Source organism: Telopea speciosissima, chromosome 1, assembly GCF_018873765.1.
Source record: "Telopea speciosissima isolate NSW1024214 ecotype Mountain lineage chromosome 1, Tspe_v1, whole genome shotgun sequence".
Lineage (NCBI taxonomy): Eukaryota > Viridiplantae > Streptophyta > Magnoliopsida > Proteales > Proteaceae > Telopea > Telopea speciosissima.
The window spans coordinates 80,699,454-80,720,748 of NC_057916.1; the positions used below are offsets into that span (position 1 = coordinate 80,699,454).

Consider the following 21,295-nt stretch of genomic DNA (forward strand, 5'->3'; position numbering starts at 1 on the left):
TCTCGGCTCGGACTAGCGCCTCTGCCGCACGCTGGCGAGCGGTTCGCCCATAGGACTACTACCAACCGACATCTTGGCGGAGAAGACTTACTGGTTGAAGAAGAGTTGAGCTGGAATGAAACGCGGCCGAGTCGATCACGAACGAAGCTTTGACCAAGTCGATCACGAGCGAGGCAAACGACGAGATCTGCCGAGTTGACGGTTCCAAACTTGCCGAGAAGTCAATAACTTAGAGCGGTGAAGAATGAATAGTTAAGAGTCGCCTATTTATAATCCTTGGGTTTCACGATCCAACGGCCGACCGAGCTCAAGATGATCCAACGGCCCGGATCGAAGGGCGTTTGAATTCCCGAGCCCGCCATAATGACTCTACGGACGTGGCACGGACACCCAACCGTCGGATCGTGCAACGTCAAATCCGCAGCAATAAATAATCTTGGCCCAATCGCAAGAATCTTCCCGAGCAAGCGCCAGGAAATTTCACTCATCAACGCCGAGCCGACACCGATGAGTGGGGGCTGTGATGAGGCATAAAACACCCCACCTATCGTAGGCTGCCACGTGGCCGACCCGACCTCAGTCCGAGAACCGAGTTGGGCCGAGCGAAATTGGGCCGACCCCATATCCGATAAGTCACCGACAAAGCCTGGTTTGGGCGAGCGGCTGGTAGGCCGAGGCCGAGATTATACTAGTCGACCATAGACTCCTAGCCGACCTCATGGCCGAGATCGACCTCCTCCCGGGCCGACCTCCATTGCCGACCCCACGGCCGACCTCGTAGGCCGAGCCCTCCTCCATGGAGGCACTCATAGCACCCCACCGGGATCTCCAGGCCACGTCGGACATCCCGAGAATCACGGGATAAGGACCGAGCCACGATCCCAGGCGCAACACGGAATCACACTCTACCGGACTCTTACCTTAATAAGAGTCCGACCTCAAAATAACTCTCCACTCCGCTCTCACGCGAGAGAACCTTCCGAAAGAAGGACTCCTACCATATTAGGACTCTCCCATGCCTCATCTCCTCCTTACTCTATAAATACCCAGGTATGGAGCTCTATTCCACATCTTGCTTTTTAATACGCAGTTACGCTGTCGCGTTGAAGACCTGACTTGAGCATTGGAGAGTCCTAGGCCGGAGCCACATCGGCCCTCCTGTGCTCATTGCTTGGTTTTTGCAGGTTCATCCACGGGCGAACCAACTACCGGAGGTTTTCATACGCAACACAGTTCAAAAAAATTTGCCAATGGTGGAATGATGTGGCAATTTTAATCATTGGATAAACAATGAAAAATAGAGATAGACGTTTGTCAAATTTTAAATTCAAATTCAATCATATATTCCCTAGTATATTGGAATCTATTCCCATGTATATTCCATGTACGCCTCTAACCATAAATGTGCACTCTCCCATAGTCCTGGATTCTCAAGCTCTGTTTTGTTATATAGGCTCCGTTTGTTTCAATTATATGGTTTTTTAGACCAATTTGATCCGTATTTTCTAGTTTTAAAGAGGCTATGTCGGAAAGAAGTAACATTGGTGTCCATCGATGCATGTTCATCAACGATGAATTGTTTATCCGATATTATCTATTTACGAAAGTTGTGTATTTTTTGAATTTTTCCATATCATAATTCCTCAATCTATGGATTGGAATTTGATCAAACTGTCGTACATAAAACCATCAGTGTCCTCTTTGATTAGGAGTCAGCAAAACTATTTTACTACCTTGGTATATAAAAAACAGGGAAGCAGTTTTCTGTCCGAGAGTGTGGCCTACGCCACCACTCATATGTGTCTATATATCTACTCCTCAAAACATGGGGGCAAAAGTGTTTTTTCATATGGGAGGAGAGATAGACTCATAGACTCATGGGAGTGCCGGTGTTGGCCACACTCTCGGACAAAGTTTTTTTACTTAAAAGTTTACACTTCAAAAAAATTGACATGTAAAATTATACATGTTGAAAAGTATTATAATGTTTATTTTTTAATGGAAAAAAGCATTGAAATTTTTTTCTAACATATAAAATTTTACAATTACGAAGTAAAATTTACTACGAAACATTTTCCAGGTAAAATTTTACGCAGAAACAAATAGAGCCAACTACATGAATTTCCCCATGTGATGAAGTCGTGAAAAGATGAGTCCAACCTGTTATTAGTACAATTACATAGATATCCTGAGAAAAAGTGTAATTACAAAAGTCAAAGAAAGAAGGATTTGATTTTGGATCCAGATCTCCTATGGCCTAGCTGCCCGTAGCAACCTGTGCGATGTGACAGGGTTGTGTGTGCAATGACCATCTTACCCCCGCTCGGGCAAGGTGCTGGGCAGGGGGTAAGGCGGTCATTGCGCGTGCAACCCGCACAAGCTGCTACGGGCAGCTGGGCCGTAGACGATTTGCATTGTTTGATTTTGGGCATAACTCATTAATAAAGCTGCCTCTTCATTGTCACTTCTGTGAGACTATGACGCACTAACCACGCGTCTTTCCGTTCCCATAAAGGCAGGCTAAAGCGTCATCGTAAAAACTGTGTAACAAGTCCAATTTGGATCCTCTACTGCCGAGCTACCCGGCAGGACCCTACTGCCAAGACACAGTAAGGCGGTAAATGACCACGTTACCCTCACTCAGGCAAGGCGTTCAGGCAGGGGTAAGGCGGTCGTTCCCGACCTTGCTGTGTCTTGGCAGTAGGGTCCTGCCAGGCAGCTCGGCAGTAGAGGATCAGGGTCCGTAACAAGTCATGTTTTCGTATAAGGGTAAAGGAGGACGGTTCCCTCCGGTAGTTCGGCGCAAACTTTGCGTGTAGTCAAGTATGCAACACGCGGAAGATGGTGCTCTAGTAATATCGATTGGGCCAAAGGTGTCGGTCAAGTACTCAAGTACAAAGACTTTCAATTTGGATTCTCTATACCTCCCGTCTTGCTCCGTGCTGTGCAGACACAGCAAGGCGTACAATTATCTCCTTACCCCCTGCCCTTAGTTAGTAAGTTTGCATATTATACACATATCCGAGCATTTAATTCAAAAAAACTTATTTTACCGTATATTTTTGTATATATGGTAAAATACTCATTTTTTAAGTGCACTCGTATTATACACGTATTATACACAAATTAAACGTGTTTAATACTTTTTAGCTTAAGTTTAGTTTTGTTAAAAATAAAAAACACAATACCTAAAGAAGAAAAAACGCAAAACAAAACCCTCGCATAATGCAATTTTGGTCTTTCTCTTCAAAACCTAGCCGCTGACTACCCCCATTCCATTCATCTTCTTCATCTCCGTTCTCATTTCAGTTCAGGTGGCCGGCGAGAATTCCTTTGAGGCTGAATACCCCTTGCCTCCTTCCTATTATCAGTTCCCATTTCAGTTCAGGTTGTAGCTGGGTAAATCGATGATTGTAGAGGCAGATAAACTCTGTTCCTCTTCTTCTACTCCGTCTCCGTACGCCAAACGGTTGTAGCGGTGATTGCAGTGGTGGCCTGGTGGGAACACTCAATCTGAGATTCTCTCTTCTTCGTCTCTGTAAGTCGTTCCTCTTCTTTTTCTCTGTTTTTTTTCTTTCCTGCTTCATCTTTGTGTAGTTTAATTCACAGAACAAAATTTTCATAAATAAATATGGTTTGAGTAACATGAGTTGACAAAACTGCTATTTGATGCAATTGATCATTGACTATAATTCTAATGCCCTATGAAGTAGTAGACCATCAAGCACAAGCTTGGCAGCAAGTCATCTGAGCTCTACATATGAGTATATGACTATATAAATGTTTAACCTACTACTAAGGTACATGAACTTCCATTGGTGATGTTAGTTCATCTCAGAGATGAGTTCATTGATGTGAGCTCATTTTAGAGATGAGTTCATTGATGTGTGCTCATCTTACAGATGAGTTCTAAAACATTATGTCTTATTAATTTTTTTTTTAATGTCTGATGAGATACTTTTATTGATATTTTAATTTGTTAACTAATAATCTTATGAAATGTAATAGGGGATATTATATTGTGTTTATTTTAGTTGTGAGGTTTCTTTTTGATAAAATCATTGTTTATATGCTATTATTTTGTTTATTAGGTGGTGCATGTCTATTACATACTGAATATATGCCCCTATTTTTGCTTATAGAGCGGATGTATTAAACACGTATCGTATTATGCTTTTTATTACGTCGAATTTTTGAAATTTATTATTGTCGCCTAGTCCGTTTAATTGCCGAACGTATTCGTTCCCATTCAATTGTCGTTCCCGAACTTACTAACTAAGCCCTTGCCCGAGTGCCTTGCCCGAGTGGGGAATAAGGCTGTACTTGCACGTCTTGCTGTGTCTGCACAGCACGGCATAGGATGGGCAGGCAACAATAGAAGATCTGGATCCAAATACTTTCAAGTCGGATCGAAATTGGCATGAATTGGTTTAAAACCCCCTAGAATTTGGAATTTTTCTCCTCTCAGGTTCCCTGACTGGTCAGGTTCGCAGGTTCCTCTCATAGGGTGTGCGGAAATGACGACCTCATCCCACCCGGGCAATGTGTTTGGGCAGGGGGTGAGGTCGTCACTTCCACCCCCTATTAACGGAACCTGCAAACCTGACCGGGCAGGGAACCTGAGAGGAGCACGATCCTAGAATCTGTTGCTTTAAAACGTTCAAAATCAGGATCGATCCTAATCGATTTCGATTTGAATAAGCTGATTCAACCGATCCAATTCCAATTTTTTTAAACAATTGTCAAGAATCAACTAGTTAGATCTGCATAATGGGTCGGGTCGACAGTGACATTCCGACATCTCACTATCCGTATGTACTCAGGCCAAGTGTATCATTTTGGAATCAAAACTGAATACCGAAATCAAAATCGACCCCGTTTAAAATCATACCGAATCGAATCGAAGAAGGATCAATATGGTTTCAATACGAACCAAATCAAATTGAACCGTACCAAATTACCTATTCCCGAACTGAACTGAACTGAACCGAGAATATACATGTATAATAATTATATATTATGTATCTCAGTATCTGGATTAGGATGGTTAATTTAATAAGAAATAGTGGGAGACAATTGTGTTGGTGATGGTCAATTTAATAAAAATACACATGTATAATAATTTTTTTTTGGTAAATATCTGTATAATAATTATATACGGTGTATCTTAATATCTGGATTTTCAAACCGAATGCAAACCATACCGAAACCAAATAGAAACTATATCGTATCCAAACCAACTCAATACGGTTTTGATATTAAAAATGCATTCTTGTTCTAGACACCTTATGATTTTGGTTTATCTTTTCTATCTCTTGCACCAAACCTAAACCAAACCAAAGAACTGAAACTATACCGATTGACACCCTTACCCGGGCTCCATCCCGAAGGAGCCCCAGAAAAGGAAAAGAAAAATACCATTCCTCAGTCTATAAAGTCCATGTCTAAGTCATCCACCCCCATCGATTCCTATTCGATTATTGATTAGTATTGGTTCTTTTAAAGGAGGATTCTCTAAGCAAGCAGCCTGATTCGGATCGGTGGATAGCCTGATTCAGATCGAAGTCAAAGGATTCCAATCCTAATCGCTGGTGCCTGAATCGGAATTGGATCAGCCAATTTTGATTCATCTCTGTCATCTTCTCAGTTGGATCGGACCAATTCTAGGGTTGACTCCCGGTTCCAAGGTCGATCCCTCTTCTACCCCAAATTGATTTGGAAAAAATTGGATCGGACCAATTTTGGCCAAATCAGATCTGATTCGTCAATAATCAATTCAATCACTATTTCCATTTTAAAAAACTCCAATAAACAACAACTCAACTTTATCCCAACTAAATGAGATCGACTATATGAATCTCTATCCTTCAATCAAGCTCTGTTTGAAGTCATACTTGATACTCACTTTTCACTACACACGACTCATAATGTAGCACGTCACTTATTCTAATGCTACGACCTAACATAACATTGATACCTTTCTCAGTCTTCTGGCTAAGATCAAATGTAAAAATGGTTTGACTAAGGTTTTCTTTTTTCGGTGCCAACTGCAGACCTGACATGCCACGACTAGGGTTTTTCCTATGCCAGCTGCCAACGCCAACCCTACGCACCAACCTTCCTACCCTAAAAACTAATGCTGGGGCCTGGAGGTATTGTCAAAATCAGCAGAGCGAGGGAGTCTAGAGAACAGAAAGACCAGCCAAAACCTACTACTTCCCAGCCTTTTTGCTTATGCCATAAAATAGGGGCGCTGTTCTTTGAGCCACAGCACAGGCTGTGCCCAGGCACATGGGGGTGGGCGCAATGATCACCCTGCCCCCCTAAATGGCAAACCCATATGCCTGGGCACAGCCTGCACTACGGTACAGAGAACATTCTCCCATAAAATAATGACACCTAAAGGAAACTAGAATATTCTCTGCCAACTGAGAACTTAAACTTGGAATTGGGGTCTAATAGAACCCTCTCGATTCTACCATCTGATCCGATCGGTTGGAATCGTTCCCAAAAAACTTATAATCGATCGTGCCGAAACATCCAGAATCAGGATCAGTCACAGCTGCTTCCAAGTTGAATCGGTTGATTCGACCAATCCGATTCTGATTTTTGAAAGTGGAAATGACACAGTACCCTGATATAACTTGGCATCAAGTTCAGAAAAATAATCTTATCATGTAAAGCAAAACAATAAACACCTAAGACAATTGGCTTAGAAGAATTGAAAATAAAAGGTACACTTAACTGGATGAAATAAGAAAGGAAATGGAGAAAGAGGGGTGAGGGAAGTAGAGACCCTGAGCGAGAATAGACTCACTGTGGGAGGGAAGAGGATTCCATCCCAACAACTGCCTGTGGTGGTGGGGGTGTTGAAGCTTCTGAATTTATTTCCTCAGATGGACGGTTTCCAGTGTCAATCCGTCGAATATCCTCCACCATTTTAACTACATCTGCCATTTTTAGTCTCTGCTCTGGCATCCTTACCACACATGCCATTGCTATCTGTAGCATTTCCACCATTTCTTCCTCTATGTTAGGATATCTCATCAGCTCCACATCAAACACTTCTGCTGTCCACTCTTCCCGGACTACAGAATGGACCCACCGCACTAAGTGGACAATCTCATCGCCACCAGTGGCATGGACAGGAGATTTCCCCGTGAGAAGCTCAAGGAGCAGTACACCGAAGCTATAGACATCAGAAGGCTGGGTAGCTTTGCGGGTGTCTATCACTTCTGGAGCTCGGTAACCTGCAGCACGAGAGATAGGTGGGGCCACTGGGCTCATCAGAGTTGTCAGACCAAGATCAGACACACAACCATAGTTTTGGGAGTTTAGAAAGATATTAGAGGACTTTATGTTCCCATGGACAAGCTTCCCGCCATTTTCAGTATGAATGCGAGCAATGCCTCTTGCAGCACCAATTACGATTCTTAATCGAGTTTCCCAGTCTAATGGAGTCCTGCCCTCCCCTCTTTTCCCTGCAAAATAAGAACATGTTAGAGGGTAATTTTTGCTGTAAGACATTAAATATATTTATAAATTAGAGATGGTAAACTATTGGAGCATAGGAGGTTAGAGCCTAATGAATGAAGCATCCTGGACCCCTTCAATGCTAGTGTCATATTCCTTCACTTAGGCATCAATTTCTTTCATGGACCAATATTAAAGAAAGATTAGGTTTCTAGTGATGCCCTAAGAAGAAGTAAAAGGAAAATTTTATCATTTATTGCAATTTTGAACAGTGGATATCACATCATAGTATACATTCTCTTGCTTTCTAGCAATAGTTTGGTCACTGGACCCTGTACCTGGAAAAACGTTCTATAATAGATTGACAGTGAAAGAAATATATTTTCCTTGGCACTTGAGGAGACAATTTCATTTTCATCTTTTATAATGCATATACAAGGTAAATGTTCGCTAAGCAATGTAGAGTAACTATTACATTTTCCCTTACTATATCTTGATATACTAGTGATGTTCTTGAATCTTGTCTCCCAAAAGAATATCGTGTTTTGAAGTGTTCTATTCATCCCTTCGTAAGTACTAGGGAAGTAAGGAATGCGAGTCTCTTTGAGAATAAATCTTATAAACCATTGTTCTTGATTGATAGAATGAAGCTGATGGTCTCCCACTAGATGCTCTCTGTCACTTACTTGCATTAGCCTCAGCAAGATTTTGAGAGATCAGAACGCTATGACTCGATCCTTGATGCCTTCCTTTCTCATTTGAAGTGATAACCTCAAATGTAGGGTAGCATCAAGCGGATTTTTGTATGGATGCAATGGGGACCTCATGCTTTGGATATGAGAGTTCTCCCCGAAGAACAAGGGGGGAGAATATCCCAAATTCACATGAGCCTGATTAAAGTATTTGACTCAAACAAGGCTCCAGCTCTAATTTTTCTCTTTGATTTGCAATTGGCTAACCATATCTTGGAGGATATCCCCTCTTAATTATTTACTTTATTTATATACTTATTGGGAAAAGGTTCTCTGAGCCACCGGGGGAGGGTACACTAGCACCTCCGTATCTAACTATCTATCTCTCTCTTCCTCACATGAAATGACCTCACTGCCCTCCATTGTACGATACCATTTTCTCACACCTCATAGGTGTGCTTCCCATATGCCGCTTTTCTTCAGAGAATCCTCTCCCTTATTTGTTTCTTTACCTTTTCCTTTAACTTTTTAAAGGAGAACCAGGCAGCATATTGTCCTCCTCAGCCTGCTGGCCCAACATTAGCTATGACTAAGTTGACTCATTATGGTCTCTCAGAACTAGGTGTATACATTTGACATCAACCATCATTCATACCATTGTCTTTATGTTTTTCCACCTCTTTGCATAAGAAGTTCTATGTCAACATGTCTCTGGATCTAACAGGTTTTAGTGCAAACAAGATGTCTTTTGTTTTTGCCATTTGTCTGTAACAAATTACCTTCTAGCATAGAATAAAAATGAAATTCTTTGATAAATACTTGTGCTTTTGCTATATATGATGGAACAGAGTATTTCACAAACTTATGGTATTGTTATGTATAATTATTGTCCTATTACCAAAACCTACTGAACAGCAACTTGATTTTTAAGCCTTTTTTTTTTTCATATAATTCTTATAGGATATTTGTGGGCCTAGCAAAATTTGGCATATGGGATCTCTAGACATTCTCATCTCCATTTTGTTTGATCTCTTTTATTATAGCATAACTACTATTATAGGTTTTCTTATCAGAGAAGTAATTGCTAATACTAGTGTCTAGAAGATAGAGTTGATTGGAGGGCAAGGATCCATGTAGCCGACCCCATTTAGTTGGGATAAGGCAGAGTAGTTGTTGTTTGGTGTCTAGCAGATAGAGCCTAGTATTCCGAACAAGATATGGGTTTCATTGTACTACCCTAGCCTTGAGAAGAGCCTAGTATTCTGGATATGGAACTCCACCATTGACAGTCACCTTAGTGCACCAGCAGTGCCCTCTCCAGTGCTTTCAAGTTTAACTTGATGGAGATATAGAGATAGCCCTGGTTCATCTGGCAGTGGAGGTACAAGAAACTGCATCAGAAAGATTATTTTACCATTTTCTGGGCCCAATGGCAATGCTAATTTGATCACAGTAAAAGCTTTATGTGATGTAGAGCAGAACACTGTTGCAGGCCAGGTTTGGGTTCTTCGGTTTGTGGGCCACTTCGGTAACTTTTTGGTGTTTATGTTTATGTAATTAAGTAGGATTAGGTAGTATGAATGGCTAAAACTTTTCTGTTATAGGATTAGTCAGTTAAGAGTTAATTTCAGTTAAATATTTTTTTGGAGGCATAGTTGTAAACTTGTAATTAAGGGTTTTAGATAAGTTTATTATTATAATATTGTGATGGATGAACTTTCTAGTTCTGTAGTAGATAAGTATCAAGTTATTTTAAGGATAAGTACTACATATATATGTAATGTTCTTCTTCGGATGAAATAGAACGCATGAAAGTTTTCTGTAGCTGTTGAGCTACTGCTGTGTGGATCCACAAACTTATTTGAATGTGGACTCCTTCAATCCTAAGTGGGATTCCTAGGTAAGTATTTTCTCCTCCTTTTTCTCATTTCTCTTCTACTTGCTACTTTCTAGTTTTGTTACAGTGGTTCTTGAAGCAGTGAAATAGTTTCTTTTCACCATAATCTACATTAAACTTTCACAAAACACTGGCCTAACCATCCCTATCAACTCACATCTTCATCAACCATCAAAACTAGTCCTGGTTTCACTCTAAACCTTATATTTCATTTTCCGTTTATACTGTCAACAGCCAAAAACAAGTTTTCTATCTCTTGCTTCCATCAAGGCCGAGGGCTAGTTGGGACTTCAACCCACTTAGCCACTCCTTGGAAGCAATTTCATTGTAAAACCATAGTTCTACATCATTATAGCATAAAACAATAAAGTGGTTCTCTTAGGAAGGATCTGTATTGGTTTGTAGGTATATCCATATTAAGGGTGAATGGATTTGTGTATGTCTCACTTCTCTATGTGTTTGTTCAGACTTACAACACAATAAGGGATATCAGAACAACCAGTAGGATGAAGTTTCTTGGAAGTTTTCAACCGTAGGGTTTACAGTGAAGAAATTTGCTACAAAAAGCACTCTTGGTTTGTGGCAAATCAATGCTCAATATTTGCTAATAAGAGTTGGAAGAGGAGGGGGGGGGGGGGGGAGGGAAATGCTTGCTACTTCGTCAAAGGGAGGATTGGGACAAAAATGACTTAGTTTAAGCTTGGTCAGACCCAAATCACAATGCTTTTCAAAGTAGATTGATACACTTTCTAGGGTGTGATGAAGACAAATTTTAAAATAACTTCTATGCTTGAGGGGATTTAGGACATTGTAGAAACCATGAATTTTGGCTTCAAATCCAACTTGAAGAGTTCTTTTATTTCTTTCTGGAGTTTTACTGTCCTAGCTAATATTAGCAAGCTAAATTCCCAGAGGTTTCCATCTCTTTCTAGTTTGTTCTTTTCAATTTTGTTAGAGCCATAGAGGAGGATGGGTTTGGAGAGTGATACACCTGTGAAGAGCATTTCTATAGGAAAATGGAGGAGAGTGGCTGGTGCAGGACAACTTACTATAAGTCTAAACTCATCAATTGAATGTAAAGGGCAACCTTAAGTGGAGAAAATATGGCAATTGCAAGAATGCTAAAAGAAGAATTAGAGAAGAAGAAAGAAGATTTGAGAGAATGTAATGGCTTGTCAGAGTGACAGAGGCCTTCATTTAATTATAGTGAAAAAGGAGAATTACAAATAAGGTATAAGGTATGCTAGCTAGTGCGGACTCATAGGCCTTATCTAGCATACAGATACAATGAACCTGAACGGTACATAGAGAACCGAACCATATCTTCAACACTAAAGTATAAGGATGGGTCAGAACTTAATCAGAGTGGAAAATGAACTAAAGGATTGTCAACTTGCAGACAAAGGAAAAGACGTGGCAAGAAAAGTGATTGAATGACTAAAAGAAAAGGTCCAAATCGGAAAGAGATAGGAAAGACAGCTAAACCAGATATGCTAGGGGAAAAAGTAGAAAGAAATATAGTTAAGGAAGAACGAAAGTATAGGATCTCACCTCTGTTCTTCAAATATACAAGTCTCACCTACTTTGACCAAGAATTACTGGCATTTAACCATGAGATGCATAGAATCACAATGCAGAAGCATCAGAGAAGCTTAAAATAAATCCACATAACTGGAACTGTTTTTTCTAGCTTTGTTTTTCTTCTATCTTTTTTCCCTACCTAGCACTTTTCACATAATTGGAATTGTGAATTAGATTTCCTAAAACAATTAATCAATCCCTTTGATGTAAAAAAAAATCTCTTTGCAAAATTATGCACAGGCTTACTGATTACAATGATTCATTCTTTTCTTTGGCAGATTTACCCAGAAAACTTTTCAACTAGGATCTTAGAAAACTCGGGGATGCCTTTAGGGTTCTAAGTGCTTTTACGAACCCAGAGCAACGTAAGATCATAGGCTATGTCATGGGGTAATCTTGAAATTGGTAATTGGTCATGCAAACAATGATCTTGAGTGGCTCAAGGTCCTCTACTAGTCAATCCAAAGCAACTTCAACTCAGCAAAATACATATAATCCTCCATGCTGGTGCTAGGAAACCTGTGCCAATTCCCCATGACAAAGAACATACTGAAGTGGCTCTTCGAGATTGTGCTGTTCATGAGCACAGATGCAGTGCAAGAGGGTCAACTTCAAAACAACCATTTGGTTGGCCATATAAACATTTGGATCAGAAGTCTACATGACTAGACAAAGACAATCATCCGTGTAAGATATCTTCAGCTCCTCCACCTACCAGCACTATTGGTAATAATCAGGTTAATTTTCTGGCACTATAGAGAGTCTATGACTGCCACTTCCACCTAGATAGGCACTTATCAGCTTGCGTTTTAGCACATGCTGGAGGGTACCCTCTATCCAATTATGGATCAGGCATAACCAAATTATTCACCTTGAATAAACTCTCTGCACAGGTTCTGTGTCTAAATGTCGACATGAAACTTAGAGAACATTCTAATGTCACCTACATACTAGAATAACCCAACTTAGGGAATCTATAAGAGAAAAAAAAATTCACATCAAGAAAAATGAAAAACGAACTAAACTCATTTAACTTTCATTACCGCTTGGAAAGCTAACCCCCACACAAGCATTCGGATAAAGAGGCTCTCTTAGCTTTCTCTGTTCATCTTCAAAGTAGCATATATAGAAAAGATAACACGGAAGTTTGAATCAATTCCTCATTTCAGTCATTTCCTTCAAATGTAGACAAAAACAATAGAATTTCTTCTATCATACCTATAAAAGTTGAACCACAACAACTGAAAAACCAAGATCAAAACCCCATTAAAAATAAAATAAAAAATAAAAAGGTGAAGACGGAAAGTAATGTCCCATAACAGGGGATAAGTCCAAAACGAAATAACAACCAAATGCAGCCAGATGCTTGTTTATTTAGAGAACTATACAAATAAATTGACAGCCATGAGTATAATTAACAAAGCAGCATACCGTGTAACATCGCAGAGACGCTCCCCTGACTGTAGTAGTCATACACCATGAGCTTCTCTTCCTTGGAATAGTAATAGGCCCTAAGCTCAACCACATTCTCGTGCTTAATACTTCCGACCAAGTCCATCTGCTGCTCGAAGTCCCGCTTCCCCACAGTAACCTCCTTCAACCTCTTCACGACTACTGTGGTTGCGTCCTCCAGAATCGCCTTATATGCTGTCCCGAACGTCCCTTTCCCAAGCACCTCGGCAGAAGCCCTCAACAAATCCTCCAGGTCAAATGCATAATTACAACCCTCGAAGAAAACCAATCTGTTATTTCCGTCATGGCTACCTGGAACTGCTTTTTCTGGTGACCTTTCGCCCTTCTGCGCCTTCCCAGCAAAACTATTCTCGCCTTTCCTTTGCGAGCAGCAAGCAATCAGTATAAAAGCAAAAATCAAAAACCCCAGAACGCATCCGCCTACTATAATACCAAGTAACGCTGATTGGCTGAGCTTAGCACTACTTGGAGACGGTTGAGAAGGAGGTGGACCAACAGGGAGAAGGGGAGGATTTGTGAAAGAGATATTGTTACCAAGGAATGCCGAATTGGGAAATCTCTGAAGAGACGTTGGGACTCTTCCAGTCAGACTATTGTTCGCTAGGTCTAATTGTTGCAGACTGGGGAGGTTGAGAGCAGGGATTTCACCAGAAAACGAGTTATTACCGAGATTTAGAGCAGTAAGTTGAGTCAAATTCGAAATGGAAGAAGGGATACTGCCGTTGAAAGCGTTGTAGGAGAGGTTAAGGATAGTAAGATTTTTCCAAGCAGAGAAATCTGAGGGCAAAGGGCCTGAGAAGTGGTTGAACTGAAGATAGAGGAATGATAGGTTTGTGAGGTTGGAGAAATCAGGAGTGAAGGGGCCAGATAACGCGTTGGATCTGAGGCTTAAGATTTGAAGCGCCGTAAGGCGACTGAGAGTGTTAGGCGGAATCCGACCTTGAAATCCAACTCCGGGCAATCGAAGGGCTATAACTCGAGAGTTATCAGGACTGCAGGTCACTCCGATCCAGCTGCTGCAAACAGGTAAGTTCACATTCCAGTTGAGACTGCGAGAGTGCGGTGTGTTGTTGATGAAATCGAGCAAAGCTCGTTTATCATCCACCAGACCGGCAGTCGCATGAGAGAGAAGCAACCCAAACAAGAACATCACAGAGAAAATGAACACAGTGTCCATTCCCTCTGTCGGAGTTCAGGGTTAAGTAGCCTAAGCAGAACGCCGTCAAAGAACGAACTGCTTCTTCGAAACTCGGCCAAGAATCAAGCGCGCTTCCCGGCAAAAGTATGTGATCTCGGACGAAGAAGAAGAGAATGTAGAAACAATCGACCTTTACACTTTTGTCATTAAAAGTAGAGCCATTTCAGAAAATTCTCCATTAAAATGATGGTATCCACAGACTTTAACTCGGCCGTCGGTCAAAAAGACACTGCTTTAGTTGAGTTTCGCAGAAGAGTGGAACTTCTTTTTGCTCCTTGCGGTTACTTTCTTTTCCCCCCTCTAGCTATCAAAATCTATCATTTGAAAAGGAACTTCCTACAGAACCGAACGATGGAAACTGAAACTGTTTAGCTTGTTCTCCGGATCTCCTCCACGGGGAGCCTCTGTTCTTCAGACTAGCTCGAAATGACCAACAGTTCCGGTTCTCCGCAAGTTCTCAAACACAGAACAACAAACAACTAGTCCAGAATGCAGACCAAGATGCAGAGACAGAGACTTCTCGCACTCAAAATGGTGAAAGCACAGCAGATATCAGACAAATTCTCACGAATCCATTCATAACAGTAGCTGAAACATACTTGACGAGTGAAAACGACGGGTGTTTTTCATGTTTTTTTGCTTAGCTCTTGCTTGCGAAGACAACCAACCTTCCGATGCAGAAGATAAGTAGAGATCATTACGAAATCGCTGGGAACCTGGGGAAGCAAAGTAAATACTAATTTTCCCGCATTAACTGGGGATGTCTACTGTCTTCCATGTGCAGACACAGCGAAAAGCGGGGCCAAACCAAATCCTTAACAGCAAAACAATGGGGACGGAGTATGAACTACGGAGCCGATTCCTTTACTTTGGTTTAGTACAAGAAACAAAAAGAAGGAAGAAATCTCGCCATTAGAGCTCTCCAAAACAAAAACCGTTAGGGTTTTTACGTTTAATCTAATTTCTCTCCTTCACTGCAACTGCTATTCTACAGTAGTAATGCATAAAAAATCTCCAAAAACAATAATAGTTACGTTTGTCTGTAATTAGTGTAGGTGGAGCCGTTAGCCGGTTGGCCCGTGGGAGCAGGTAATAAAACCAGTGGATCCGGCTCCTCTCCAGGGAGCTCAGCGCCCAGGCAGTGCCTTAGGAGCATCCAAGGGTTGGGTTGTGTCGCATATATTTCGGTGCATGTTTAGAGATGTGTGCAGCATAATCCCAACGGTTGGATGCTCCCAGAGCGTGCTGAACTCCTCGAAGAGGAGAGGAGTTCAATGCGGACGGTAAAATGCAATCATATCTTTTGCGGATTACAGATGACGTGGCATGGACTTATACCAGAAATGGTGGGACCCTCAACAGCAAATCAATTATAATTTTAAAAGCTGGCCCATTGGTAGATCCAACCGGAATTGAAGGGTTTCGAATCGAACTGATTGGTTGGTTTGTAAACGGTTTAATGCCGGGCCTAGATGGATTATTATTCGTGCATTCACAATGCTTGATTGTAGTTCAGTATGGATATCTGATCGCGATTCAAGACTGACCAACATAGTAACCGATCGGACCAACTGTTTATAGCTCGATTAACCCGTTTAGAGCTTGGCCAACTCATTCATGGCCCATTTCTAGCTTACGAGACCAGATTAACTAGACAATACAATATCGGTGCATATCCTTTAAATTTAATTAGTGTGGTCCGATTAGATCCAACCAAGACTGACTGGGACCATCCGGTTGACCCCTCTAATATTGTTTATATCGATAAATACTACGAGATGGGGTTGGGCCCGCAACCGACAAGCCAGTCATTTACTTGGACCTGATCTGCGACCCCACACTATCCTGTGGTGCAATCAGCTGAGAAGAAAGAGCATCTGTCAGTGGTGACGATCTAATGTATCCTCATCCTTTCATTCTCTGATGGGGCTCCCAGCGCCAATCACCGCATCTCTTTTTTGGTTACAACATCTTAACTAAACTTTCTATGTTTATTCGCTTTTTACCGAAAAGAAAACGTTAATTTGCTTAAATAATGCTTATGAGTTGGCGTTTTCCTCGGGTTTTGCATGTTTGTCTTACCCTCTTTGGTCTTGTATGCTTGGAAGCTTGGGAGTCTGGGAGCCATTACACTATGGTCAAAACCTCAAAGGGTAAAAAGTCAAATTAATTACATTGGGAGTCTCAGAGATTAATTTTAATTTAATCATTTTATAATTAATTGGGCGATTTTTCGATAACTTGAGACAATTAAAAGAATTTCATAAAAAACAAACAGAAAAAAAATAAAATAAAAAAGACAATTAAAAGAAGGAAGTCGAAGGTTAATATGAGGTAGAGATATTGAAGTAGTATGACTTAAAATAGGATACAAAGTTGATTGGGGGCCAACTATGGGGTTATTAACTTCTATAAATTTTGGGAATTTAGATCAGATTTGGTATGATTTCAAATTCAATTTCAGATTAATTTCATGAAATAAACAACAAATAGATTTTTAGTCAAAAAATTGAAATTGTTTTGGTTCTATCAATGTGAAATATGTCAAGGAAAAAAAAAAAAATCCATTTGGTAGTTCAATTTTTTAGATTAGATTTATTATATTTATTTAGGCAGGGTATAGTGGTGGCAAGGTAGTGGTGATAGTGGTGGGGGTGGGGGTGGCATGGTGATAGTAAAACCATTAGGAGAAGAAGAAAGGTAGTGTTTTATTTTTAATATGAAATTATTACTTTGTACATAAAATTAACCATGTGCTCATTAAAGAACAAAAGTGAAATAAAATGAAGGGGAAAAGAACTCTATCCTAGAGTGTGGCCTACGCCAACACTCCCATGAATCTATCTCTCTCCTCCCTATATGAAAAGACAGTTCTGTCCCCTTGTTTCAAGGAGGAGAGAGATAGACACATGGGAGTGCTGGCGTAGGCCACACTCCCAGACAGAAAACTGCTTCTCTAAAATGAAATAGAAATTTTGAAATAGCTCCTAACTATTTTAGAATTTCTATTCCACTTGATTTCTATTTCACTGCAATAAGATGTAAAAATGAAACCAAACAATTTTTGAAACAAAAATCACCCCTTAAAATTGAAACAGAAATCATACCAAAGCAGGCTTAAATTAGTTGGCAAAATTCTAGACATCAGATTAGACTAGGGTTTTAGGTACTTAGGTTTTAGGTATCGGTATCGTATTAGTCATATCAATAAAAATATATCGGTATCGATGGAGACCATATTGATATAGGTACTAATATTCTTACCAAAAAAAAAAAAAGATTTACGTACTAATATAAATTGATTGTATTGGTCAAAAAGTTGATTTTTTTTCAATCAAAAAAATAGTTTGTGGTTTCGAATCAGCTTGATATTGCCTCAGACAATGGATCCATACATGTATAAATATTAGCATTGACTAATACAATACCAATACCATGTTTTATAACCTTGATCAGAACCAAAAAGGGTTATTGCAATTCAGTCGTATCCTAAATCAATAAAAAATTATAATTTAAGGGAAAGAGATCATTGTTTGGGCTTGCAAGTGCGCGTTGCCCAATGGGAATGCATGCACAAGCATTGCCCTAGGTGAGATTTCCGCCTTTCTATACACAGGAGCCACGTGGGTTACACAACCAAGTAGCATTATTTTCCTATAATTTTAATAACCAATGCACTTGATCTTGACCAAAATTCACTACTTCATATTATTAGGTAATGTGTGCTAAAATTTGAAACAGATTGAAGCTTCCATGTCAAGATCACACATGCTAATCAAAAGAGTTTTATATTTATAAATTGAGAGTATCAAGAGAAGAGAGAATATGAAAGAAGAGTCTTTTTCCATTGGGCAAGAGATCGTTGTCTGATTGTGTAGCCTTTGCACTAGCGTAGGGCCAATGAGAGCAAGTGCAGGGGCATATACATGAATGAAATTTTTTATTTCACAAAGGATGAGGTGGCAATTTTTAAAATGAGAGAAAAATTTCCCACGAACCTTATTGCCCCCAATTCTTTTTTTCTTTCTAAAAACAAATTATAACTTTTATTTCTTTTGCTTATCTTTTAAAAAAATAAAGAAAGTTCAAAAGATTTTGCATGTGAATCTTTGAATGGGTGTTGTGTTTATTGCATTTTATAATAAATTATCCCAAAATCCTATTTGATTGAGAAAATTTACTAAAAAACACCCCTCAGCATTTTCCTCTCGCTCCACCATTATAAAAATTATCGTTTGACGAATTTTTATCACCTCCAATTCGCTGTCCACTCCAATTCCCTCCAATCCCTCACATAGGAGTAGAAATGACCACCCTACCCCACCTTGGGCAGTGGGTAAGGTGGTCATTTCCACTCTTATGTGAAGGATTGGAGGAAATTGGAGCGGGCAAAAATTGGAGGTGATAACGATTCGATGCACGTGCATATAACATGCAAATTTTTTTTTTTTTATTTATTTCACCGATATATATATATATATATATATATATATATATATATATATATATATATATATATATAACATGCAAATGTGGAGGTTAACCGATTACAATAATCTACTAATCTAGTTTATGATTATTGTATGGGAAAAAGATTGCTATGCTATCAATGTGCAATATTCTTTTCATATAATTTTTTTAGGGAAGTAGTTTTCTGTCTGAGAGTGTGGGGGAGTGTTAGCATAGGTCACGCTCTTGGACAAAATTTTTATTTATTTATTATTTTCTCTTATTTGTTTTAAAATATGAACCCTATATAGATGAAACTTTTTCGAAACACCTATTGGTATGACGTGCACATATTCCTCTCCATATGACAGTGTATGGAACATTGGAACCTTCTCCCTAAAATTAACCCCATGTTCATGCAAACACCCCTTCTTTCTCCCTGTACATCATATCATTATCACGCATTTATTTGTCACATGCAAATACCGCTCGTATGAATATTGGATCTCGAAGTGTCCAATCAGGATCTGAGAGTTTTCTATTAGATTATTCCCAACAATCCTCAAATATGGGATTAAACTCCTCTCTAAGGAGCCCCGCCCAGGGAGTGTCGAGGGGCATTGCACGGTTGGGCTGCGATTCACACATCCCAACGGTTGATAGGCACATGTCGCGATATGTGCCGCACAGCCTAGCCGTTGGGCTTCCTAGAGAGAAGCCATCGTATTCTCAAATATGTCCCTCTTTTGGGAGTCACTCATGTGACACATGTAGGAGTCTTTATTTCAGGTGACAGTAAACAAATGTATACCCAATGTGATGTATTAAATGACTTAAAAACTATGTTGAAGCATAAAGAAGGGACATACCTAGTGCACGAGGCTCCCACCACTACTGGTCTAGGGAGGATCATTGTGTGTACACTATTGTGTGGAGATGCCCAACATCTATGCAGGATCGAGAGGAGAACAACTCCTACTTGCATTAAATGCCTGACTTGCAAAGTCGGTATCGATTCAGATTCCCTGATCATGATCGGCCAAGAATCGGGATCGAACTTGGCCGATACCAATCCACCAATCCGTTAAGCCACGGTTACATGTGAGCATCATCCAAGCAAAGTCTTTGATGGTGCATACAACAGGATTAGAAGCTGGGATCCCCTGCTTGAGGTAATGCCGCAAGCACTGGCGAAAACTTCGCACATCGAAAGCATCTATTTTTCTTTTTCTTTTTCTTTTGTAGGATTTAAGCCCCAAGTGGGGGATCCCTTTCGGCAAGAAATTATTAAACAGAGACATAAAGCAAGAACAATGAAATGTGACAGGAAATGGCAAATCATAACACATCATATTATGTTCCATGTTCCAATAGACTATTACATATCCCATTCGCTGTGTGTCCAAGCACTGTGGGCCGTGGGATGTGCGCTACATTTTGTGTCGTGGTACAGAGGAGCCCAACGCGTCAAGAGTTACTTGGTTAAGATATTGTTGTGTTATTGTGTAGAGTCACAAGTCAGAACTCTTTGATCCTTTGTGGCCGTCATTCTCTGTAGCTATTGCAAGATAAATATCTTGTCAGACCCATACTTGAGAATCTTGAGAAGCATTTTTAACCTGTTTAATGGAACCTAAAAAGGGAAAGAAATCTTAAGAGTAGGGGAAGGAAGTTGATGGATTGGAAGGTCATTGGTTAAAAAGGTGCTTATGTTTGCAGATCGGTACCCAGGTACCTGATTAGTACTTTGCAAGTTATTAGTCATTTGTGAAATGGATCTGAAATCAAATGGACTTCTTAAACATAAATCCTTACAGCTCCGTTTGTTTGGAAGTAAAGCTAAGGGAAGTTGAAGGTGTCAGCTAGCACAGCTTGCAAGGGTCTCCCCTCACTCTCCCCCCCCCCCCCCCCCCAACAATAAAAACAATAAGTGAAGGCAAATAAAATTAAAACAAAAATAAACTGGAACAGAAAAGAACAAGGCAAAAGATCATATATCAATGGGGTCAAGGTAAAAACATCATCAAAAGTCAAATTTGATTCACACTTACAATGCCATTACTTGCAACTGTTTAGTGAACCACAAAAATAAGCAATAAAATATTCTCTATAAAGCTGAGTTGGTTCTTATTTTCTTCTTGAATTAAAGCATAATTTAATGCAGAATCCTACAAAACTTAGTAAAAACATAAGAGATTATATACATAATAGATAGATGGATGATACATAGATAGCTTAAGGCAGGTTTCTCTTTTTCACGTTTAGAGCCTTGAAAGTAACAGAATCAAGCATCAGGAACTCACTTAACTGCAATATAATAGCTCTTTCAATGTTACCTTATTTAACTTTAACAATCTGATAAGGAGTGTGCAGTACTCCACCGGAACTGAGTGCAACCTCTGTAATCAACCTAAGACAATGTACCTCGACTAAGGTATGTTATCAGTATGTTATCAGTTACCAAAGAAATAAATGAAGTCTATTATCAACTTAGGTCATTCTATTCTGTTTCCTCTTTTGTACCATCAGTCT

At 40.0% G+C, this 21,295-nt stretch overlaps 1 protein-coding gene across 1 annotated transcript; it reads right to left on the reverse strand.

Annotated features, from left to right (window-relative positions):
• Window positions 1-6,644: 6,644 nt before the first annotated feature.
• On the reverse strand, window positions 6,645-14,783 carry LOC122672833 (probable inactive receptor kinase At4g23740). The gene is made up of 3 exons (XM_043870334.1): window positions 14,334-14,783; window positions 13,075-14,298; window positions 6,645-7,481 (listed from the first exon to the last, which is right to left on the reverse strand). The coding sequence occupies exons 2-3, from the start codon at window positions 14,291-14,293 to the stop codon at window positions 6,814-6,816; spliced, it is 1,887 nt and encodes a 628-aa protein (XP_043726269.1). The 5' UTR covers window positions 14,294-14,298; window positions 14,334-14,783; the 3' UTR covers window positions 6,645-6,813.
• Window positions 14,784-21,295: the final 6,512 nt, after the last annotated feature.